The 21,521-nt window shown below is 50.9% G+C and overlaps 9 protein-coding genes across 9 annotated transcripts; 3 read left to right on the top strand and 6 right to left on the bottom strand.

Moving 5' to 3' along the window:
* Positions 1-1,088: 1,088 nt before the first annotated feature.
* On the bottom strand, positions 1,089-2,625 carry Aud_002555 (uncharacterized protein; the record flags this gene model as incomplete). Its single annotated transcript, XM_043287521.1, has 2 exons — positions 1,089-2,240; positions 2,296-2,625. 2 exons carry the CDS (start codon positions 2,623-2,625, stop codon positions 1,089-1,091), a joined length of 1,482 nt encoding a protein of 493 aa, XP_043143456.1.
* Positions 2,626-3,115: 490 nt separating this feature from the next.
* Positions 3,116-3,985, bottom strand: Aud_002554 (O-methyltransferase; the record flags this gene model as incomplete). Its single annotated transcript, XM_043287520.1, has 4 exons — positions 3,116-3,184; positions 3,238-3,359; positions 3,414-3,547; positions 3,597-3,985. The coding sequence occupies 4 exons, from the start codon at positions 3,983-3,985 to the stop codon at positions 3,116-3,118; spliced, it is 714 nt and encodes a 237-aa protein (XP_043143455.1).
* Positions 3,986-4,615: 630 nt separating this feature from the next.
* On the bottom strand, positions 4,616-6,814 carry Aud_002553 (uncharacterized protein; the record flags this gene model as incomplete). Its single annotated transcript, XM_043287519.1, has 9 exons — positions 4,616-5,417; positions 5,455-5,583; positions 5,643-5,665; positions 5,718-5,874; positions 5,953-6,282; positions 6,333-6,494; positions 6,548-6,640; positions 6,710-6,720; positions 6,770-6,814. The coding sequence occupies 9 exons, from the start codon at positions 6,812-6,814 to the stop codon at positions 4,616-4,618; spliced, it is 1,752 nt and encodes a 583-aa protein (XP_043143454.1).
* Positions 6,815-7,332: 518 nt separating this feature from the next.
* Aud_002552 (uncharacterized protein) lies at positions 7,333-9,245 on the bottom strand (the record flags this gene model as incomplete). Its single annotated transcript, XM_043287518.1, has 5 exons — positions 7,333-7,870; positions 7,929-8,267; positions 8,320-8,925; positions 8,993-9,087; positions 9,138-9,245. 5 exons carry the CDS (start codon positions 9,243-9,245, stop codon positions 7,333-7,335), a joined length of 1,686 nt encoding a protein of 561 aa, XP_043143453.1.
* A 604-nt stretch (positions 9,246-9,849) lies between these two features.
* Positions 9,850-11,421, top strand: Aud_002551 (uncharacterized protein; the record flags this gene model as incomplete). Its single annotated transcript, XM_043287517.1, has 1 exon — positions 9,850-11,421. One exon carries the CDS (start codon positions 9,850-9,852, stop codon positions 11,419-11,421), a length of 1,572 nt encoding a protein of 523 aa, XP_043143452.1.
* Positions 11,422-12,393: 972 nt separating this feature from the next.
* Positions 12,394-14,376, top strand: Aud_002550 (cytochrome P450; the record flags this gene model as incomplete). Its single annotated transcript, XM_043287516.1, has 9 exons — positions 12,394-12,664; positions 12,710-12,773; positions 12,828-13,089; positions 13,145-13,268; positions 13,320-13,411; positions 13,461-13,781; positions 13,834-13,944; positions 13,997-14,157; positions 14,211-14,376. 9 exons carry the CDS (start codon positions 12,394-12,396, stop codon positions 14,374-14,376), a joined length of 1,572 nt encoding a protein of 523 aa, XP_043143451.1.
* A 499-nt stretch (positions 14,377-14,875) lies between these two features.
* Aud_002549 (siderophore) lies at positions 14,876-16,956 on the top strand (the record flags this gene model as incomplete). The annotated part of the gene is made up of 6 exons (XM_043287515.1): positions 14,876-15,290; positions 15,348-15,448; positions 15,501-16,210; positions 16,263-16,719; positions 16,772-16,807; positions 16,861-16,956. The coding sequence occupies 6 exons, from the start codon at positions 14,876-14,878 to the stop codon at positions 16,954-16,956; spliced, it is 1,815 nt and encodes a 604-aa protein (XP_043143450.1).
* A 456-nt stretch (positions 16,957-17,412) lies between these two features.
* Aud_002548 (glycoside hydrolase family 43 protein) lies at positions 17,413-18,448 on the bottom strand (the record flags this gene model as incomplete). The annotated part of the gene is made up of 2 exons (XM_043287514.1): positions 17,413-18,041; positions 18,088-18,448. The coding sequence occupies 2 exons, from the start codon at positions 18,446-18,448 to the stop codon at positions 17,413-17,415; spliced, it is 990 nt and encodes a 329-aa protein (XP_043143449.1).
* Positions 18,449-19,198: 750 nt separating this feature from the next.
* On the bottom strand, positions 19,199-19,498 carry Aud_002547 (uncharacterized protein; the record flags this gene model as incomplete). The annotated part of the gene is made up of 1 exon (XM_043287513.1): positions 19,199-19,498. The coding sequence occupies one exon, from the start codon at positions 19,496-19,498 to the stop codon at positions 19,199-19,201; it is 300 nt and encodes a 99-aa protein (XP_043143448.1).
* Between the last annotated feature and the right edge of the window lie 2,023 nt (positions 19,499-21,521).

Below are 21,521 nucleotides of genomic sequence, written 5' to 3'. Positions count from 1 at the left end.
ATTGATTATGTTCACAGGAAGATATGCCCTCCGTTAATCATTAAAACATGAATAACAGCACTAAAGGGACAACTTAATGTTATCTGATAAATACTGAGTAAAGCGTGTTTATATACAATGCTTAACTATTATACATAATTAAAGTTCATAAGAGGTGATAAGATATAAAGATCACTAAAACCTGTTACGTAGTTTCCCTGCTTAGAGTCCGATATGCATTTATATATTCATCCTCATTGTGTATAGATATTCTACAATATGGTTTTCTCACCCTCCTAAGCATTTCCTGATATTTGAGTCATGAGACAACTCCAAAGCCTTGGCCTATAGGCCTACTTCTCCTCATGATGTATTGTTCCCCAAATTCAGTAGTTAGGGAATGCTAAGGAGCAGTGAAAAGCTATATGGGTAATTTTTGCAGGGAGTTTGCTGGATTCACCATATACTCTTTCTAAGCAGTATATTACGGAGTACTCTGCGGATCATAAATCATACCCCCACATCCATAGCTAGAAAACTTTTACTCTAGTCTCGCAGAGGCAGCCTTTATAAACCGTGACTTCGTTATACCATCATCCTCCTACTGGTAAATAGCCTATTTACCAGTCGGCTCACTGAACACATGACGGAAAGGCAGCGACGTCCCAAATTCGGGCTCCCATCGCTATGCTCCCCAATAGCAGGTGCTTTCACCTTGAACGCTTGGCCCAAGAAAAGACATATGGAAATAAGGACAATATTGAAACGGAGAAGTTGGATGCTCAGCGACTATAGAGCAACTGGACTTGGATGAACACATCTGATACTATAGAAAGTTCTGATATTGTCATGGGCTGCCCCCATGACATGCACTGTATTAGTTATGTATGCAGCTATATGATTATATAATTAGTTATATAATTAGAACTAATTAGCCTAGAATAGGTGAATGGATGGGGGACAAAGGCAGAGAGTGAGACACAAGGGGAAGATAATGATACAAAAGAAAAATCTAAGAGAATGTGATGCTTGCAGGTCGGGCGATTGAGGCCTTTTCAAATTGTGGTTTCATATCTACATGCATCCATTTGCGTGGGTCAATATTTTACTCATGTCAGAGGGACAACCGCGGGAATGCTAGAGGCACCGTGGAATCGAGAGCAAATCCTCTCGCTGTCAGCTCTCCAGACGCCCAACCCAGCGAAACAGCCACCAATGGCATGATATGTTCCCGTCATCCGGCATTGTTGCGGCTCGCTATCATCATACAGCCTCAAACCAAATAGAGCCTGCTCAATAAAAGGCTGCACAACATATCGCTTGTCAGCAGGCAGTAATGGGTCCGCCAGCTCCTCAAGGAGACCCTCAAACTCCTTCTGCCCCAAGTCTTTTCCAAGCAAGATTCCCATTCCGCGGTGTCCTCGGGCAGGTTTGAGAAGATAGCTGTCCTTGGATACGGAGCCCTCTCGAATCTGCTGCAAGAGGCGTCGAATATCCTCGGAGCTGGGCAAAATGGTATGCACGATGCCCTGTCGGAGGATCTCCGCCTGGTCAGCCGTTAAGATGTGGTGCTTGTGCACGAGAGCGTCCAGCTCTTGCCGGATTATGCCGAGCATGCGTTTGTCGCTGACCAGGAAGATGTTGCGCAGGTCGCAGATTCCGTCTACGGCGAGCTGCTGTAGCACTTCCGAAGGGATGTAGCTGTAATCCCGATGCGACAGCTGGAGTCCGACTTGTTGAATTCGTTCCAGAGACTCGCCTGTCCGGGATGTGATTCTCTGGCCGTCTGGATATTCTGCGGACCCGGCCGCGGCAACGCAGCACAGAATCCGACCCGTCTGGGATGACGAATCCGGCACGAGACGCAGGTCTGTCGCACGGATTACTCGCGGTGTCTTGCCTGTTCGCTTTTTGTAGAAGGAACTGAACGCGTCAATGGGGTCAGTGATACCCTCATGCCAGATAACATGAAGAGGGAGATCCGGATTGAAGAGCGAGACCAGACTGTCCACCATCTTGTCCGCGGTCGAAGCGAGTTCTAACCCATCTGGAAGTGCTATTTCGCTTGCAGCCGCTGCATGAAACATACAGACGCTCTTGATCATCGAGTTGAAGGGGGAACGAGCGTTGATCTCGCAAATCTTGAACGGTAGGCTGGTGTTTGAATCTGCCCCTGCCGGGAGGAGCAGGTCCGGCCTCCAGTGGAGCGGGCGCTCATTGTAGTGCGGCATCAGTCTCTGTTTCGACCGTTCATGTACCCACTAGATATCGGTTATTGTAAGGCTCGCGGCATAGTGAACACAGGAGGGTGCCGACCTTCAATACACTCTCCTCGTGCGGTTCCAATGGCATGCGACCGGGGAAGTCGGCTTCACTGTCGTCCCACCATCGATCCAGGATGTTTGATATAGCAACAAACAGCAGATGCTGAAATTCTTTCAGGTGTTCAATGAAGCTTCTCGGCATGAGAATGGGGTGTGGTGATATCCCCTCCGCGTACATTGAGGACAGTTCCATGTCGCTGATGAAGCGAAACATTGCGGCATCGTATGCATCGCGCTCCGCTAGACGGTCACCATGAGCTGCGTCAATTGAAGAGGTTGGATCTGCAACGCTTTTCGTTGCCTTTAGAGAAATTTGGTACATAGTAGTGGTTGCGGTAATTGTTTCACGGTAGATCAGGTCTTATGGAGTGCTTAAAGAGATTCAAGAAGGACGCAATGAATCCAGCTTTCATATGGATAATATACTCTTATTACACTTGAGATGTTCAAAGTACAGTTCCTCTCCCAAGGTATCAAGGGCCTGACTAAAGGAATGGTGGGTGATGGATCACTGGATCTTGGGTGGAAATAATGAGTAGGGATTCCCATGCGTGGGGCATCCTGGGACCAAAATTGCAATTGAAAAGAGTGGTATTTTGCAATTAATACCTGCCACATGTAAGTTGCAGGGAAAATGGGATGAAAATTGGTATGCAATATCCTGGCTCAAATCCTACTACCGCTCAGCTACGCCTCGTATGCAACCCATGCCTCGTTACTAAGGGAACTACAGGAGATAGGTCACAATCATCTTTTGCTTACGGTTTCAGAATTAATAATTCAATTTCTCAAGGTTTGGCCAATTTTTTGGATCACGACTTGATTTTGATCATAGTCACCCCGTTGAAAATTGGAAGCAAGAGGACATCCAGTCGAGGATGCTAGACGACCTTGTTAGTATTGTTCTTGGAACTCTGCCCTGGAGACAGCATACCTTGACTGCCCATTCGTTGAACTCATGCACATTATCGGCATGCTGAAGGCTGTATTCAATGTCCTCCCGCGCCGAATGGGGGTTCGTAGGAGATCTATCTGCCACCAGCCCGAGATGGATCGCTGTCATATCCATTACTCCACGACCTATACAGAGCAGTGACAGGGGATACATACTGTCATCCGCAAGGATAATCCCATTTTCCGCCAGAAGATTCCTCTCCAGAATAATCTCCATGTACTCGATATACTCCGCCTTCCGAGCGTCGACGTAGATGATATCAAATGGCGCAGCATTGATCTCTCGCAACCTTCACCATACCTTAGCTGTATTTGTCCTAAAGTTCAGGGCTCACTCACGTCTGTAGCGCAGGTCCCTCGATCAGATGAATCTTTCCCTCCGGATCATACTTGGCGAACGCTTCCTTGCTTGCCGCAATCGCCCGAGGACCGGCCTCACACGTCCACACCTCCCCGCCTGCGGCCTTCATCCCCTCCTTCCACGCCAGCGCGCTGTATCCCGTGAACGTCCCGATCTCGAGCACCCGTCTCGCGCGGCGGTCGCTCGCGAGAAAGATGCACATTTGGGCCTGGAGCGGACAGCACATCATATACGAGGTCTGGAACTTTTCGACTGTCCATGCTGCGTGCTCGGCGAAGAGGGGTGGGAGACTTGTGGAATGGGAGCAGCAGTACTTGTCGACTGTGCTTGCGGTTTGATCTGGGAAGGGAATAATGCTCTCGTACATTATGGTGTGGGATGAGGCGATATCTCTTCTGTGCAGATGGGGGTTGACAGCGGCCAGGAGTGTTTCTTCAGAGCTACATATAACTATGTACTCCGTAGTGATGGCTGCACTGAGTATTCAGTAAATTAATTATTGAAAATTCTTCTGAACATGTAAGCACATACAATAATTATAGTTACAACTTTTACTTACACTGCTTGAGGATTGACGCCAGCGGGTCTGGTCTACATTGCAACTGGGGTCACTGTACAGCCATGCGTGTCTTGGAAGCTTTGATCAGTAAATACTTGCACTCAATTTCTCTGGCTAATGCAATACGGGGTATTTGCACTTGATATCTTCACTAAACTGGATTTTTGAGACAGGCCGATTGATAGGTCTCAGGGATGGAGATGCTACGTAATACGGTCTTGAGTAGAATCGGCATTAGTCCTGCATTGGTATGAAAATTCGTCCTGTATTTATGGCTGCACTTAAAGACTTGGTTGAGGATCGGCCCGCCACAAGCTGAAAAAGAGTCTCGATCTTTGACTACCTAGCGCTATTGATTTTTAGCATGTATTTTATCGGCCACTGAAAAGATACAGTGGGTCAAATTCAGCTGATGACCTCGCTCTTGCTGATCTCAAGCTATGCATGCTGCTTCACCTCAAAAATAGGCTGCAGATAGCGTGTCAATCCTGCAACATCCTGCAGCTCGCCACACCATCCCACATACTGGTCTGGGCGAACCAGCACAACCGCGCCCCGCTCGCTGATCCCAGCCTCCTCATAGCTCGTCTCCATGTCGCAATAGACCCGGTTGTAGTCTCGTCCCGTGTGCTCATCAACAGGGAAGAAAATGTTTGCCATTCTCGCAAGCTCAATCGCCGTCTTGTGGGTCCGGTGCACGGCAATCACATTGAACTTTCCCATCGAGGCCGGGACAATCTGTTCCTCGATTTGCTCCAGCGCAGTGCCAAAGGTGTTGAATCGATCCAGCTCCTGTGGCTGGGAGAGGTCTCTAGCAAAAACAATGACGTGAAATCTTCCTTCGCTTTTGAGAAGTGATTGTATCGAATAGACTTTCCCTGTTGCATGATTAGACACGGTCAGCTGCGGGAAGCGCTTCCCCGGTGTCACAGCGTCAGGCCTGTGTTCCTTTTCCGTTGCTGCGGTAAGAAGCGGGTCTTGGTAGTGGACGGCAAAGCCTTGCATGGAAGGCTGTAAAGCCTCCTCGCGCTCCTGCATCCAGGCCGGCTCTGAGCCTGTTACAGTGACCGCGTCGAAGAGCTGCAGATGAAAGCGATCGGTTTCAATCAGTTCTTCCGCAACAGGACGTCGCTCTGTCTCGTAGGTTGATAGAATAGCTGGGTTCAATTGTTTTTTGAGCACCCCGGCGAGTTTCCATCCCAGATTGTAGGAGTCTCTTGGTGTAGCATTAGTATGGGAGCTGCAAATCGTCAGTCAATAGAGAAAGAGGCACATACTGCATGCTGATGTTCATGCCTAGACCAACCAGGGGAGAGTGGTTGTGCACAGCATCACCCACGAGGAAGACGCGATCATGCTTGGTCATGCCATTGCTTAGATAGTGAGCTACAGTATAGCTTGACCACCTACACTCTTTGGTGGTTAGTAGAAGTCACAACAGCGACATAATAAGCTTATAACCCACCATTCACAACGCTTGACAGTAAACTACAAAGGTCATGATTAGCGCAATTTTGCTATCTCATTCGGAATCACTCACTGTATAAGGACTCAGCAGGCTCCGTAGTTTCTGAATTATGAGCTCTTGCGTAATGGACGCAGCAGGAAACTCCTCCTCATCGGCGCGATTGAGCTGGACGTAGAAACGGGTCAGGCCGCGCTCCCGCCGGAGGAAGAAGAGTCCTCCTTCGCCGTAGCTGTTGACTGTAGTGCACATCCGGATGCTGGAAGTACATCAGTGACCTCCAGCTCAAATTGGATTGCTGTCAACTTACTCTGGAAAGTCCGACACAACGACTAGATCCGTTACAGCCCAGACGGATCGAGTCCGCGTCCCCTCCATCCTGAATCCCAGTTGCTTCCTGGTCCACGAGCGTGCTCCATCTGCCCCAATGACATATTTCGCCCGGACGAGCTCCTCGGCACCGTTATCATGGCGCAGACTAAGCACACAGGGATGACTGTCTGAATCATCCAGCGCGTCTTCATTGATAACAAGTGAGCTCGGCACGGTTTCATATTCGATCCGAACAAAAGGTTGCTCTGAGATATGCTCCTTGATGATCCGTTCAATGATGCCCTGTTGTAGCAGTCCCGGACCCCATCTATGTGCATCATGAGATACCCGCTCGACAAGTTCCAATAGCAAACTTACCTGCAGCGCACCGGGGTAGGATTATCCATCCGATCGGATCTGGCGAGAGTTCCTTCGGCGTTTCGACACCAAAGCGCCCACCCTGTGATGGGCTCCCATACCTGCGTGATCTCCTGATCGAGGCCGAAGCTCTCGAACATCTCCATTGAGCGTGGGTGGATACTGTGCCTCGAGTGAGCTGTGTCCATTCCGATGATAGCTGAGTGCAGGCTTACCCATCCGCACCGCCAACCCGAAGCTGATATGGTCGTTGCTCCACAAGGCGTGTGGTGATGCCGCACTTTGTCATCCACATGGCGGCCATTAGGCTGGGAGCCGTCAGTACTGGTCTATCATGGATTCTGTGTTCCCACGAAGAGATTTCTGCAGAACCTTACCCTGCTGGGCCCTATAGAGAGTAAGTATGGATGTGATCTTCTGTGTTCGAGGCAACTTACCGCCCCTATAATCAACACATCCACCGCAGACTCTTTCTTAGTCATCTCAGCAGAATTTAGTCAAGGTCTCCTGCAAAGATGCTTGGACTACTTTTGCTGGCTCTGGTAAACTTTGATGAGTCGTGATGCCTTGTATAATGACAACTAGTAGACGCGATACTAAGCAGCAGACCTGGTTCGTTAACCGCGATGGCTTAAAGGGTGCCTCGTTCATGGATGTACCTCACAAGCTATATGCCACAGTACAGCATTTCACGGATCCACTTGTGACGAGACAGGAACAGTCATACATGGCAGTACTCATAACTCCTAGTACCGAGCTCATCTTTCCCTTTAGAGAACTAATCATCAATTTACGTGATCGTTACGTGATGTAATACAATACAGGAATTGACATTGGATCAATTGCAAATACATCATCTTTAAGTTTGACGACTGAAAAACAAATGTAATGCAATCACCTCGATGTATTCCTATGTTTGTTTCCTTATATACTCCTAAATCAGGCACTCTGTAATGCTATAGACTATATAGTATATGGCTGCAAAATCAACACCTCTGACTCATTTCTCTCGCATTTCCACATCTTGCAACGCCCGACTAACCCGCTCAGCCAAATCGCCATAATCCTCCAGCCCAACGCTCAGCCGTACAATATGCTTCGGGACCCCGTGAGCCGCTGCCCAGTCTTGTTCCTTCGCATGCGCCAGCGCCGAATACGGGATAGAAATCGAAAAATTCGTACCGACAGTAGGCCCCTTCCACACATCCAGGTTGTCGAAGAAGACCACCGCGCTCGCGGGCTTGCGGAAGAAGACGCTGAGGAGGAATCCGTATCCGCCGTCGGGGCGGCGGTACTGCTCGTACAGAGTCGCGGTGGGGACCATGGTGGGATAGTTGACGGATTCGACGGATGGATGGGACTTGAGGAGATTGGCGATCTGCAGGGCGGTCGTGCTGCATTTGTGCACGCGGGCTGCGAAGTCGGAGGAGTTGCGCGCCATAGTCTTTGCGTCGAGAGGGAAGTAGAGGTCCTCGTAGGTTTTGTTTAGATGGGCACGGAGAGAGCTGTAGTGGTGGGAGTTGGGGTTAATCATGAGGCTGTAGAGGTCAGTATCAGTAGGACGAGCTGCGAGTGTCCAGTAGGTTGAATGCATACCTCCCTCCCATGACGTTGCCTGCACCGCTGAAGATCTTCGTCAAGCTGGTGATGATGACGTCGACATATGGCAGGATATCCACGTTGACGGACGTGCCGAGTGTATCGTCACACACGACGACGAAGCCAAATCGGTTGGCGAGAGCTCGGATGCGATGCAAATCCGGCGTAGACAACAGAGGATTGGACGTGATCTCGCAGAACAGCGCCGTGCATCGAGTCCCTAAAATCAGCGAGGACTCGAGTGTGTCGAGATCTTCCTTCGAGCCATGGCCGTACATGGTGTAACGCTTGAACCCACAGCCTTGCACGCAATGAGGAGTACCGGAGTACGGCCACCTTTCATTTCGTCAGCATATTACCTTGTGCAAGATGATTCTTATTAACTCACCCGTACACCACAGCGCCAGAGTCCTCCGATGTCCGAGCGAGCGTGCGGGCAATGGCACTGATTGCAGCCATCCCAGTTGCATAGAGAAATACATCGTCATTCCCGACGGGTTTCAAGGCTGGATCTGCTGACGTCGCTGAGCCGGCAAGCCTAGACTTGATATCCATTTTGTCTTGGGTAGAGAAGTCAATCCATTCTGGAATGGCCATGGCACTCAGATCATGCGAAGCTGGACCCACGGTCCGATATTCAGAGTGATTGGAATCAGAATTCATAAAGGAGAACAGAGATACGCAGAACTCGGCATGTCTGCTGGAGATGCCATCCCCGAACCATTCCCAGAACTCGAACGCAACCTCTTCGTGATTTTCCTGAAATAACACGACTGAGAACGCGGCCCAATTTGCCATCTCAGGAAGTGCCTCACGAGGAAGCTGGAACCGCGCCATGTGCGCCGATACTGCGGGATCTGCTTTCTGTAGTCTTGCGACAAAACGCTCAGCAGCTTCCTGGGATGGAAACGCTCGACACACCGTCTGCACGGGGTACTTGAATCTAGCCAGAACGGCATCTTGCAACTCTCTCACATAGTTGTGAATATCAAACCTGGAAAAGATTGTCAGATATCGTAAACAGTACTAGGCTAGAGCGCAGAGATGCGGCCAGGAACAACCTAGGATAGCTGGTTCGTAGTTGGCGTGTAGCCCAGTCTTCGCCGGCCATTACGGCAGTCACAGCCTCCCAGGTGGGCAAGGAAACGCTTATAGCCTGAAACGTGTCAGTACGACGCTGTAGCCATCGATGTTGGATTGACGTACGTGAGGTTCATTTGGTGGTTGAGGAGCTCCCAGCGGCTGGGTGCAAGAACCAGAGAAGGAAACACGGTCACTACCATGTTGAGCTGATGCAGGGCCCAGTCCATCCATTACCAAAGCCGTCTCTGTGTCTGGTGATATTGAGGTTATTCGTGGTCAAGATCGTGTTCGGGCAGGGCGGACCTTGGATCAGCAGTGTTTTTTGGAGGGCAACTCGAACGTAAATGCGTCTTCGATCCTGGACCTGTTGGGAAACTGCAGATCCTGCCTCAACCTTCTCCAAGCTCAGGTACGTGGTACCGGTATTGAGGTAATTTTCAATTCGCTTCCCTGTCGCAATCGACATCATCACGCAAGGCATGTATCTACAGCTGTTGTGGAACCTCGCAGCACCTATTCTCCACTGGTTGTTGAGCGCATCAGCTCTGAACAAGGTCAACGCCAATAGAATGATACCATTGACGGTGTCTCAAGCCTATTCCATGAAAATAATTATGCAACGATCAGGATTCGTAAAGATGGCTGCTATGTGTTAGTACGCAGAGTTCCTGCAGCCACATCTCACTCTCCTGCCGCTCAATGGTAAGAGTTACACAGACATATTGATATTGTCTTAGTCGACGAGGTAGAATACATCACATAGACTGCAAATTCCCATATCTTATCTTCTCCGACAATGCGAATATCACACAGACATTCCAGAGTCATAGATACCATGGAAGACAGTATTCCAGTTGCCGACCTTCAGCACCAAGGTGGATCCCTAGCCGCCATTGCCTTTCACAACATCGAACACTGCACGCAAAAGGCCTCGTCTGCGATCCGAGGATATCACCATATCCCTCATACGGGGGCTGAACACGGCAACAGCGACGAGCCCCATGACGCAGCCAAATATAACAAAGCATTCATCAAAGGCCGCAAGGTGGCCGTCAAGGTCTCCAACCTCATTAACCATGGCAAAACTACTCACCCAGTCCCGCTGAGGGTGTTTGGCAGCGGGTTGGTCGGAGGACCACCCTGTGAAGGGCATGCGCGCCTGATAGAGGGAATTACCTGGTTCGAAAAGACTCAATTCAATCACCAGACCCTCAGGCCCGAAAGAAATCATCCCACAGCCACACATTACCTGCATTTCTCAACTCCACTGGCGCAGATTATCCCTGGGGCAGAAGGAAGGACGCAGCCCATGGATCTTGTGCAAGATATCACCATTATCTCGGGTATGTGCCTCTGGGCATCAAGGATCATCCAGTCGAGTATGCCACGGGGTCAACGGCTCGACATATCCAGACTCCAATCTCCCAAAGTCACCCTATATGAGGTTGAATACCTCGCTCGCGCGGTGCCCGTGATCGCCGACCTGGCTACGGTACTATCCGCAAATAATCAATACCAGCCAAGGCCACTGAGCATCCGCCTCGACATCCCCAGCTTCCACTACTACCACTCCCTCGAGGAGCGTCTCCGTGACGGATGCTGCACCTTCCCCGAGGCCCTGCAATGGATGCACGCCGTCGAGAAGCGCCACCACCAGCTGTCGCGGGTATTCTGCCGCCTCGTCGACCACGAGCTACCCCGGCGGCGGGGTGGGACTCCTCACCGTCGGAAACTGGACATCCAGGTCTCGCCTTTAGCGGACCTGGTCTGCCAGCTGATCTGTGACTCCTTGGCCAACAGCGTCCTTCCCAACGTGGATGACGTCCTGCACGTTCTTGAGACGGAAGACGCTACCTGGGCCCGTTTCTACGCGCTGGTCCCGAAGAACGATCGGGTGACCGACTTCCGGGACCTGAGCTATATTTTCTACGTGTACCAGGTACTGAGGCCGGCTTTGGAAGAAACCCAATACGCCGCAGACAGTTGCAATGGCGACGAAGCAACGAAATTACTGATCAGCGTCGATGATGCGTTCGAGCGCCGGATCTACTCGCGGAGTCAGAAACTGCTGAAGAAGCTGCGGGCATCGCTGCCAGCGTCTGCGGCTGCCCCTCATCTACTCGAGGTTTATATGTGTCGACGTATATTTATCAACAGCAATGAGACAGGGTCGAATCTTTACCTGGATGACCCGTCTCCTGAGCCATTTCTGTTGCGACTGTGCCAAGGACTGGCTGCCGAAGGGAAGCAGGAGCAGGAGCTTGTCCGAGCTCAGGATCAGGATCAACATCAATGGCACTCTGAGACGGTCAAGCTGGACGCATTCGATGTGGTTGAGGGGTTGTATGGATCTTACCTGGCTGAAGTGCTCAAGGACTTGTTTGCAGAGGTGGGGCTGGGAGCTTAGAGTGGATGCCTTCTCTTTGGGGTAATACGGAGTATACAGCGGAATTTTCAAATGGTTTTTGTGACTTGCGCAAGTGTCGCGTACCTTTGAAGCTAATCGTACGGTTATAACACCATCTGGTACTCACCTGCACATCGTTCCTCTATTAGGCAAGGGGTAAGATGATCCTCTATGCCAAGGAAGGAATGCAAGGTCCGGACTGTGAACCCAGCTTGCCGGATGAACTGAAGTTTGGACAGATCTCACGGTAACTGCGGCCCAGACCATAAAATGTCTCGATCTGCAAGCTGCAAGGTCTTGGAGTTGTGATGTTCCCAACTTCCCCGATGCGTTCATGCAGATCGCTCGAGGCCCACAGGGCTGACCGACGAATGGGGCGCCGGAATAACACATCGTGTTACTTGGATCGGCCCTGGGTTAGTCTATCTTCAAGCTGCAGACTGCAGACCGAGCCGATACGTAGTCTGTGCGAGATCTGACAGGTTAGCGCAGTGGACTATGACAACAAAGTGATACATAGAGTCTGCCCAAGTGGAGACACGGAACCGCTTCATGTTGGAACTTGGAACGAACCGCTCTAATGCCCGGAAGTAGTAACAGATACAAATACAATAGTTCGTTCACGCTAGATGAGTCAATGAGCTGGAGCTGCAGTGTATCGCCACAGAAATATCTTGAGTAAAGAAGACGACTGGCTCAGACAACTAGTTTCATGTACAATGAAGATCTTATACATGTCCGTCAGAGCTAAATAATCATGGTCTTAGTAGATACAGATCAGGAGCTGATCGATCGCTGCCCCTCGGAGTGGGACAGAATGGCCTGTCCGGTACTCCGTATGTCATGTCATACCAAGTAAATTTTGCCTTATGCAATATCCAGTGGTCTTGGATATGAAATTGCTCTCTGGAGCAGCCGAGGCAATTCATCTAGAACAACTCTCTTGGTGCTTCCTGTGAACAAAAAGTTAGGATGGCACAATCCAACACGATTTGGCCCATTTCTGGCCACCGCACCATCAGCGTAGATACTTTCCAAACGTTGTCGAATCGAGCACCCGGACTCCTTCTCGGAGCGTTGATTTTCTATCTCTTCTACAAGTACACCAGACGCATCTACTTCCACCCATTGAGCGGCATTCCCGGGCCTCGTCTGGCGGCGGCGACTCATTTGTACGAAGCCTACTATAACATTCTGCGGCAAGGATTGTCCAAGCGTGCCATTCAATTGCACAGAACATACAGTTAGTGTTTAGCCAGGACATTGTGACCCTCGCTAACCTTATCAGATTCCCCCGTCATCCGGATCGGGACCAATCGTGTCCACGTGGGTGATCCCAGCTACTATCATACGTATACGCCAATCCTTCAACCCTAATATCAGGACATCAATTGACCAAGCCTAAGAATCTACAACTCAGGCACCGACTATTGCAAAGACCCTGGCGTCTACAAGTTGCTCGGCATCGATGGATCGATCCTTACCATCACCGATCCCGAGGAGCACAAGCAGTACCGCAGCATCGTCGGTTCCTTGTTCTCCCGGAAGACGGCCGATGAGCTTGCCCCGATGATGGCGGCATTGTTGAACAAGTCGGCCGAGTCGATGGCACATCAGGGGAGGGACGGCAACCCTTCCGTCATCCAACGCGTCTACCGGTCAGTCGCGGTAAGACAGCGCATCCCTGGCTGGACTGAAATGCTGCTGACCAGGATCCTCACAGGCAGATATGGTGTCGTATCTGCTGTTCAATCGGCCGCTGGGTTTGATCGACTCACCCCAGGATGCGGATCACTACCACTCATTCATGTTGAGCATTGACCGGTTTACTGCCATAACCTGGCCGAGTAAGCTAGTAATTCCTGTGCCATGGAGACGTCGCTGACTCCAACACTCAGGATTCTACTACCCTATCTTGAACTGGGTCATTGATTCCTTTCCTACCTTTGTGGTGGAGAGACTTCAACCAGGACTGAGGAACTTACAGGAGGTCGGTCTCCGCCATCTTGCTGAGTTCACTACCATCTGACCTTTTCCAGCTCTTTAAACAATGGCTAGACGAGTGCATCGTCGCACACGATGCGGGAAAGCCCGTCGAAAGCCGCAGTACCTACTTCGACCTGATGATTGAGGCGAAACGCAAGACCGGCGAGCCCCTCCGCCCGGACCTACTCTTCGACGATATCCTGAATTACCTCGTGGCCGGCATGGAGGCGACCAGCTACGTGCTCTCCTTCGGGACATACTTCCTGCTCAACAAGCCCGATGCGAAGGCGAAGCTGGAGGCAGAGCTTCGGGAGGCGAGCCCCTTCATTCGCGAGGAATTCGACCATCGCAGGATCATGGCGTTGCCTTATCTGGTATGTTCCCTTGGCCGGATCATTTTCTCAATCACAATCTGAATTCTTCCAGACGGCGGTGGTGAAGGAGTGTCTTCGGTTGAGTAATACCGTGCCGGGCTTCCTTCCAAGAATCGTTCCCAAGGGGGGAGTGGATATCGGCGGTTATCACATTCCCGGAGGGGTAAGTTATATTTCGTTAAGGGAGGACGAAAATCTGACATGAGGTCGAATAGACTCAGATATCGATGATCCATCCTGTCGTCGAACTGAACGAAGAGATCTTCCCGAACCCGCACGAATTCATCCCCGAGCGCTGGCTAGGCGACAACGGCCACGATCTGGAAAAGTGGGGGATTGCATTTAGCAAGGGGAGAAGGCAATGCATCGGCAAAAAGTATGTATTTCTTGAAATCCCCAGTGAACTCTTAGGCTAATCAGGGTGTTTAGTTTAGCGTACATGATGCTGTATACGTCCCTCGCCGTGTTTTTTTCCCGGCTGGAGATGGAGCTGTACGAAACGACAGCGGCGGATATGGAGATTATTGACCAGTTTGCGCCAATCATCCAGGGTGTGGTCAAGGTGAAGATCACCAAGGATCGCTGGAGGGAATAACTGGAGGGAATAGGCACAACATAGGGGGGGGGGGGCAGGAATAGGGTACTCTCTGGATTGCGTCTGCCTCTGCCTTACGACACAGTAGAAATTTTCAATTTGCAATTTACTAGTTGTCATTTACCTATGTTTAGATGCGATCAGCATCTCCACCGTCCCGTGCTCTCTTCCAAGGTACAGGACGGGGCTAAGACCTGTAAATGTGGGAAATTCAGCCCATCTGCCAAGAGGAACTATGTATTACATTACTGCATAGGTGGAACAGTGGAGTAAAAGTGTTCCTGCAAGCCCAGTCACAAAATCGACTGGATTCGGGCAGACCGCCGGTCTCGAATGCGCCATGCATGTGCCGCTTGGGATTTAGGAGCAAAGTACAGTGTCGGTTAGCTCCAAGTAGAGCTCATAGAAGCCGGGGTACACCTCGTCAGGTCATCCAGTTTCTCAATCTTCATAGAGCATCCGTAAATCCTGTGACAGCCACAGCGGCATCTGACTGGAAATGACTGTGCCGCCAGTACGCGAACGAGCCTCGTTCGAGGTAGCCAAACGCCTTCTCTGTCAGATTCTGAACGAAGGTCTGGTCAGCGGGACGATAGAGACATTCGAGTCCGAAGGCCAGTACCTGTGTCTGTTCAGCAACGGCTGCGTCACAGAGAAGCCAGAAAAATGCATCCGTGTCCGACTCCAGCCCAGCGCGCGGGCAGGGATCTTCATGCGCTCTGGGCGCATCGTGTCGCTGGTGCGCCCGGAGATGTTGCAAATGCCCGTCACTCTCGTGGATGGGCCGTCTGAAGGGCGGGAGCTTCGTTCCGGGGCTCTGTTTCAGTTTGCAAGTAGCCTGTTCACGGAGCATGTCGAGGCGACAACGTTGGACGAGATAGCGTTGGGATTGGAGAATAGTGAGGCAAATACAGGTCCGCACAGACTCTCCTCTCTCTCCCTCTCCCAAGTGATGCTGATAAAATGAGCAGAAAAGTGGCTGGAATTGCACTCCTCGCCTGAGCCATTACACCTCAACACGTCGTCGGTCACCTGGGAACGGGCGCTGATCTGGGGACACCCGACGCATCCGGTATGTAGTCGCCCCTCTTTGATGTCGGTCAGCGGTGTTTAATCGTCACCAGTTTCACAGACTGTGCTATGCACAGGAAGGCCTAGCTCCAGTTGAACCCAAAGACCTGCCCGAGTTCCTCACGCCAACACTGGCCTTCGTGTCCGTCTTACGGGAAGAGATCTCCCTCGCAGGCCCATTCGAGGAGTCGCTGCAGCCTCTTCTGGCGCAGCTGGAAGTCCCCCCTCCCGAGAGCGCTGACAGAGTCATTGTCCCCTGTCTCCGTCTCCAACTCCCCTGTGTCTTCCGCCACTTCCCCAGTGCCGTCGTGGTGAAAACAGTTTCCGGCTGCGCAGACACGCAAGCCTCGATGCGCACCCTCACCCTGCGTCCAGAACTCAACTTCCCCTACCACATCAAACTGTCCATTGCCTGCCAGATCACTTCGGATGTGCGGGCGATCCGCCCCTGCCAGACCCTCGGCGGCCAGCTGGTCCGGAAGCAGCTGCACAAATTTTTCCCGCCGGATCTGTGGTGGTTCAAAGAGGTTGCGTCTGTGTCGGGCAGCCAGACGGCGCAGGGAGACACGCAAGAAAACGAAGACAAAGCGCGGCATATCGGCTGTATTCTGCGTGAGGACTTGGAGGCTCGAGCGAACGCGCAGAACGAGGCGCTGATCATCGCGGGGACGCTGGCTCAGCAGCCCGCGAACGATCCCCGGACACACGCGGAGATTGTCTTTGGTCTTGAGACTGTCGAGCAGAAGCATGAGTGGTTCAGAGAGTAAACATTTCTCCCCTAGAATGCGATAGAAAGTAGACTAATATCGGTCTAGGTATGTGGCGGGCTTTTTGCGCGCTGTCCTCCCTTCGCTGGTGCAGTATGGCATCGGGATGGAGGCCCATGGGCAAAACACCCTGGTTCGCGTGTGTCGCCAGACCAAAAGAATCACCGGCTTCGTCGTCCGAGACTTCGAAGGCATCAAGGTGCATGTCCCCACGCTTGAGAAACTCGGCATAAAACTGTGCATGACCTCTCCAGGCTGCACAAGAAACCTGGAGAACATCTGGAGCAAGATTCACCATGCCATCTTCCAGAACCACCTGGGGAATCTGGTCTACGCGCTCGGTCTGGACCGCCATGATGGATGGACGATCATCCGGGACGAGCTCACTGCTGCCCTGAAGCCGGACATGGATCCGCAGGCCAAGGAGTTGTATGACTTTATTCTTCAGGATACGATGCCGTTTAAGTGCTTTTTGAGAATGCGGATGAGCGAGCACTTTAATGATGTGGGTTTTCCCTGTATTTGGTATGACCGTGCTGACTTTTTCCTCGGTATAGTATGATGGCGATGAACAGGATACACCGAGCGTCAAGGTAACATGTTCTATTTATTTAACTCCAATGATTACTGACGGTTCTTTGCCTAGCGTGACGAGAGACCGCTGCCTAATGCCCTTCTCATGGGTTCTGATAAATGGGAGAAGATCTTGGATGATCATGCACAGAGAATGCGCAAGACTTGAAGATTATCGGCCGCGGCACCTGACTTATAGCTGTCAGACGCTGTGTTGACTGCAGCGATGTCACATGTACTTATTCATTCACGTAATATTTGGAGTGAGCCTGCAGCTGCTGAGGGGACAGCGTGGCACTCCTGCTATTGAGTCAATCTTCCCGCTGATTAAGTAGGTTACATGGAATGGAGCGCGGTAGGTTGGGCGAGGAGTTATATTCGACAACTATCCTACCAAACACTGATCTGACAGACACTGACTAGCAGTGTGCCGCTTAAAGGACAGATTCTTCCTGATCCATCCGTAATGTGCCGCAGAAAGTGCCAAAAGACTGTCCTCTCTTTACGGAGCAGTCTCCGAATCATGAATCATGTTTCCATAGATAGAAATCTTCAGTATGATCTTACACAGACAGCCCTCTATCAAACTGCCACTTCGTTATGCCTTCATCTCCAGCCTACTCGCCTATGCTCCACTCGGCTCACTAAACACATGACTGAATGGCAGCGATGTCCCAAAATTCGGGCTCCCATCGCTATGAGCCCCGAGCATCTGGACCATCGTGTACCGCGAATTATCGCAAGCACCAGCACTATTATTCGTAGCATGGTACGCGATCCATGTTTGCTTGGTATCCGGGCTCTGGAAGAACGAGTTGTGGCCGGTGCCATAGTTTCCGTTCGCTGAGGACAGCACACATCCATTATGCTTGCTCCAGGCACTTGCCGACGTGGGTTTGGTCTTACCGTCCCAGGTCAACAGGCCGAGACAGTAGTACGAAGTCCAGCAGTACGAGGCCGAGTAGGCGATGTATGTGACACCGTTGAAGTAGAGAGCGACGGGTCCTTCGTTGACGGGTGTGCCGTGCTTCTCGAAATCCATGGTGGGCTGCGAGATGACGTAGATGTCGCCGGTGAGGGAGACATAGTCCGCGCCCAGCTGCTGCAGGCAAATGGACTGGTAGGTTGCGCCGTGGAAGCAGGAGAACATGAGGAAGTTGCCGTATGTGTTGGTACGGAGGACGGAGGCGTCGATGGACCATTCGTTTGTTAGTTGGCCGGTGTAGGTGAATGTGTCCCAGGGGGTGGCGCCGCCTGAACTGTCAGATTTGTGGACAGGAAAGGGTCTATGGTGGCTTACCGGTCAGAACGTGGAGCCGTTGGCCGTCCAGATTAGTGGTCTGGCCGGCCGTGTAGTAGATGTACCACTTGCCGCCGAGATAGTGGACTTCAGGAGCCCAGACATTGCAGCATCGCGAGGCAGTCGAGGTAGAGTAGACAACTTTCTTTGGGGCGGTTTTGAGACCCTCGATAGTGGTCGCGCGTGTCATTTCCACGTCCGTCCATGTCGTGGTCATCAGGTAGTAGTACCCGCCAGTATACACCATGAATGGATCACTTCCTCCGGGGTTGCGTATGGGGTTTGTGAACGCAGAAGCTGCGGGAGCTAGAGCTAGGAGCCCTACAAGGGCCGTGATGAGTTTGGAGAAGATACTCGCCATGTTGGCGTTGCGTTGTCGCGGATGATCTGCAGTGTATAGTCCTCATGGCGTACGTTGATGCGATATTTATACGATGTCTGAAGAGTCAATGAACTGCATCTAGGCAATTGATCTGTTCATAGTGTGGCTGGGTTGTTATTGACCCCGCCGGAGAGTAGCTCCTTTGATATATGCTAGTCTCCGGATTTACCCCGCGATTCGTCATGAAGACTGTGGGTCAAGCTGGGCCACAAGACACTACGGAAAATCTATGTAGATTTGTTTTATCTTCATGAAGAGCTCTACTAGTGTTGACAAAGTCTCGATTCGTTGTGGCAGTCTTGGTTGCAATAGTGGAGGTCCGTTTCATCATTTCGCGAACCATGATTAGAGGAAATATTGGTAGCTGTCTTCTCGGCTTATGCTGAATTTTCTCTTGGGCAATGGTAAATAACAACCAGGAGACATCTAGAACATAGTTGATTTTCGTGCAGCGGGTAATTCCATTTCCGCTGATTACAAGACAGGCAATATAGTATATCACCAACGCCACGTGCATAAAGAAGATGCATCAAAGCTAACAGCTGCCATTGCCGCTTTGACTAGTATTGGTAGACCTTATAAAACTGTATATCGATGGTGATCCAATACATGCATCCACACGCCTACACACGTCCAGTCCCAGTAGCTCTATTGCTATGCGAACCATGTTCTATTTCCATCAGCACAGATCAGGAAACACTAGTGATCCATTGGCATACCAATTAATTCCTACTTCAGATCTCCTCGTTCCGTATCAGGCTCAAACTCCATCACCTGGAAGCTCTTGATATCCGACTTCAGCTCGGAGGAGCCGGCCTCTCCAATCGAGAATTCCAACTTCTCGCATTCGTCGTCCGAGAAGAACATAACCTTCTGGTTCTTTTGCAGGTCGCTGACGGTCACTTCCTCACCCTTGGCCAGGTTGGCAGAAGTGCAGTAATCGGGTTCGGAGCCGGCCCAGTATCCGGTGGTGACCTTCCAGGCGCTGGCAGCGAGGGGGAGGGCGAGAAGGACGGCGGCGAACTTCATGGTGATGGCTTGGATTTGAAATTGGTTTAAAGAGGGTATGTCGGGAGAGAGAAGAAGTGAGTGGTAGAGAGAGATATGTGGTTGACGAGGAGAAAGGGGTTGTTTATATGGTTGGCATGGGGAACCACCGCTGGAATTGAGAAGTGGCGATCTGAAAACATGCATGAAGATGGTCATTATGAATGTGAGTTGTCTCATTAAGTCTTCTTTTCATTCGCTGTATGATTCGCTAACACGAGTAGTTGTCTGTAAGGGGTATCATAATGTTACACAGATCCACAGCCAATGACAATAACTTCAAGTGTGATCGTCACTGGGCTGTTTGTCCCTACGACAGGCCTTCACCTGTTAGGCTCAAAGTTCACCGCAGGAAGTTTGGAACAATCTCAGTGGAACAAATCATGTATTTAAACAGTTGTTGTATGCTGCATATCACTTAGCTAGTTGAACTTAGCAAGGGGTCAGCGTAAATGAAATTGGTGACGCGCACTGTCGCACGCTGTGGCCCTGAAACAAGGCAGCGACAGCTATAGAGACGAAAAGAAGTGACCAAGGCATAAATGAGTGTGCGAACAGCAGCAGCGCAAAGGTTGACGGGCAGCTCGGGCACTGTATATGTACAAAGTAAACCTCTCAACCTCTCCCCTTCCTTCAGTCATTTCAGGGCACTATCGACCACATCAATCATTCTTTTCTAGCCACTCGCCCCCTTCTCACTCGTCCCATTCGTCCCAGTCACGTTGATAGTCGTCCTCACCCCCGAAACCAAGTGCTTCAGTACGTCTGAAGTAGGGCCTGTACTCATCATCGTCATCGAAACCCTCAGGGGGAGGGTTAAGATCCCAAATAACCTCTATCATCCACGTAAGCCATCGAGGTGGCGGTGGCCATTTCCGAAAATACTCAATTCGTTGCGACTCATCAAGGCTTTCTTTTTGTCCCTCCCACCAGGTAAAGAATATTGTTATATAGTCTTCGCCAGGGCCCATACGCCAGCATATGCTGTATGGGTGGGTGTCCTGGAACATGAACCAAGGAGGGGGAACTGCTCCATGTTGAGCGACCAGCTCTGCAATTTTATCCTCAGTACATGTTGAGTTGCCCATTGTGTATGTCACTAGAGTATGTCATGTGACTGAGGGCCAAAGTACCTAGAGATGCGATGATATAGCAGTCAGCTTGCTGCCTCAACTGAACTTGGGTAACACACGCTGCAGCACACTGTGACTCTAAAACAGGCGAAAACAGGAGCCGCCCACATAAGATTGCAGCAAGTAGGCAAATCAGGAGTGCAGGAACAACAGCAAATAGGAGCAATCTTAGCAATGAGACCAATCAACCAGCATCCAGATCAGCAACAAGTCTGACAGTGGGAGTGGAAGCAAAGTTTCATGGGCAGCGCGCGCGGGGTAGTAAACCCTTCACGCGTTCCTCGTTTCAGGTAACGTGACCTGGAATCCAACTAAGCACCAATGAGAGAGAGGCTTGGCGGGGGAGGAGGGTGTGTGTTTGTGTTATTGACCTCGATTTCCAGCAATCATTGCACCAACTTCCGAATAGGTATTTTTTGAAAGGTATCAGGAACCGAACAGCGCACGCAGAGCCGGATAGACGTCCCTTGCCTCAGAATGACGCATGTACGTTCGATATTGGGTCCTTGCTGGCCGCGGTCGATCGGAGAAGCACCGACTTAACCACGCGCATTCACTTCGTGACTGTTCCTGCAGTTGCTCTAAGATGCAGGCACGGAGTAGTAAAGTAAGATGAATATTCCACCCGTTAAAGCCCGCAATGTGGAGGCACGAGGTGGTCGCCTGACCCTAAAAACACACTTCATGCAAGGGGTGGATTCTGCTGTGTTGCCAAAGAATGAAAGCCCATCGACTAGGTGATCATTCCTTGGCACATATATCCCACAATGTTATTGTATGGATAATGAACCTCAATAAAGACGGGGAAATCCAATGTTGGTGGAGCTTAATCTGCTGGCCGCGGAGTTGTTTATGTCAGAGAGTCTACTATA

This window comes from Aspergillus udagawae (genome assembly GCF_001078395.1).
Source record: "Aspergillus udagawae IFM 46973 DNA, scaffold_2, whole genome shotgun sequence".
Taxonomy (NCBI): domain Eukaryota; kingdom Fungi; phylum Ascomycota; class Eurotiomycetes; order Eurotiales; family Aspergillaceae; genus Aspergillus; species Aspergillus udagawae.
The sequence above is the reverse complement of the archived record's forward strand: the minus strand, read 5'-3'. Positions and strand labels throughout refer to the sequence as shown.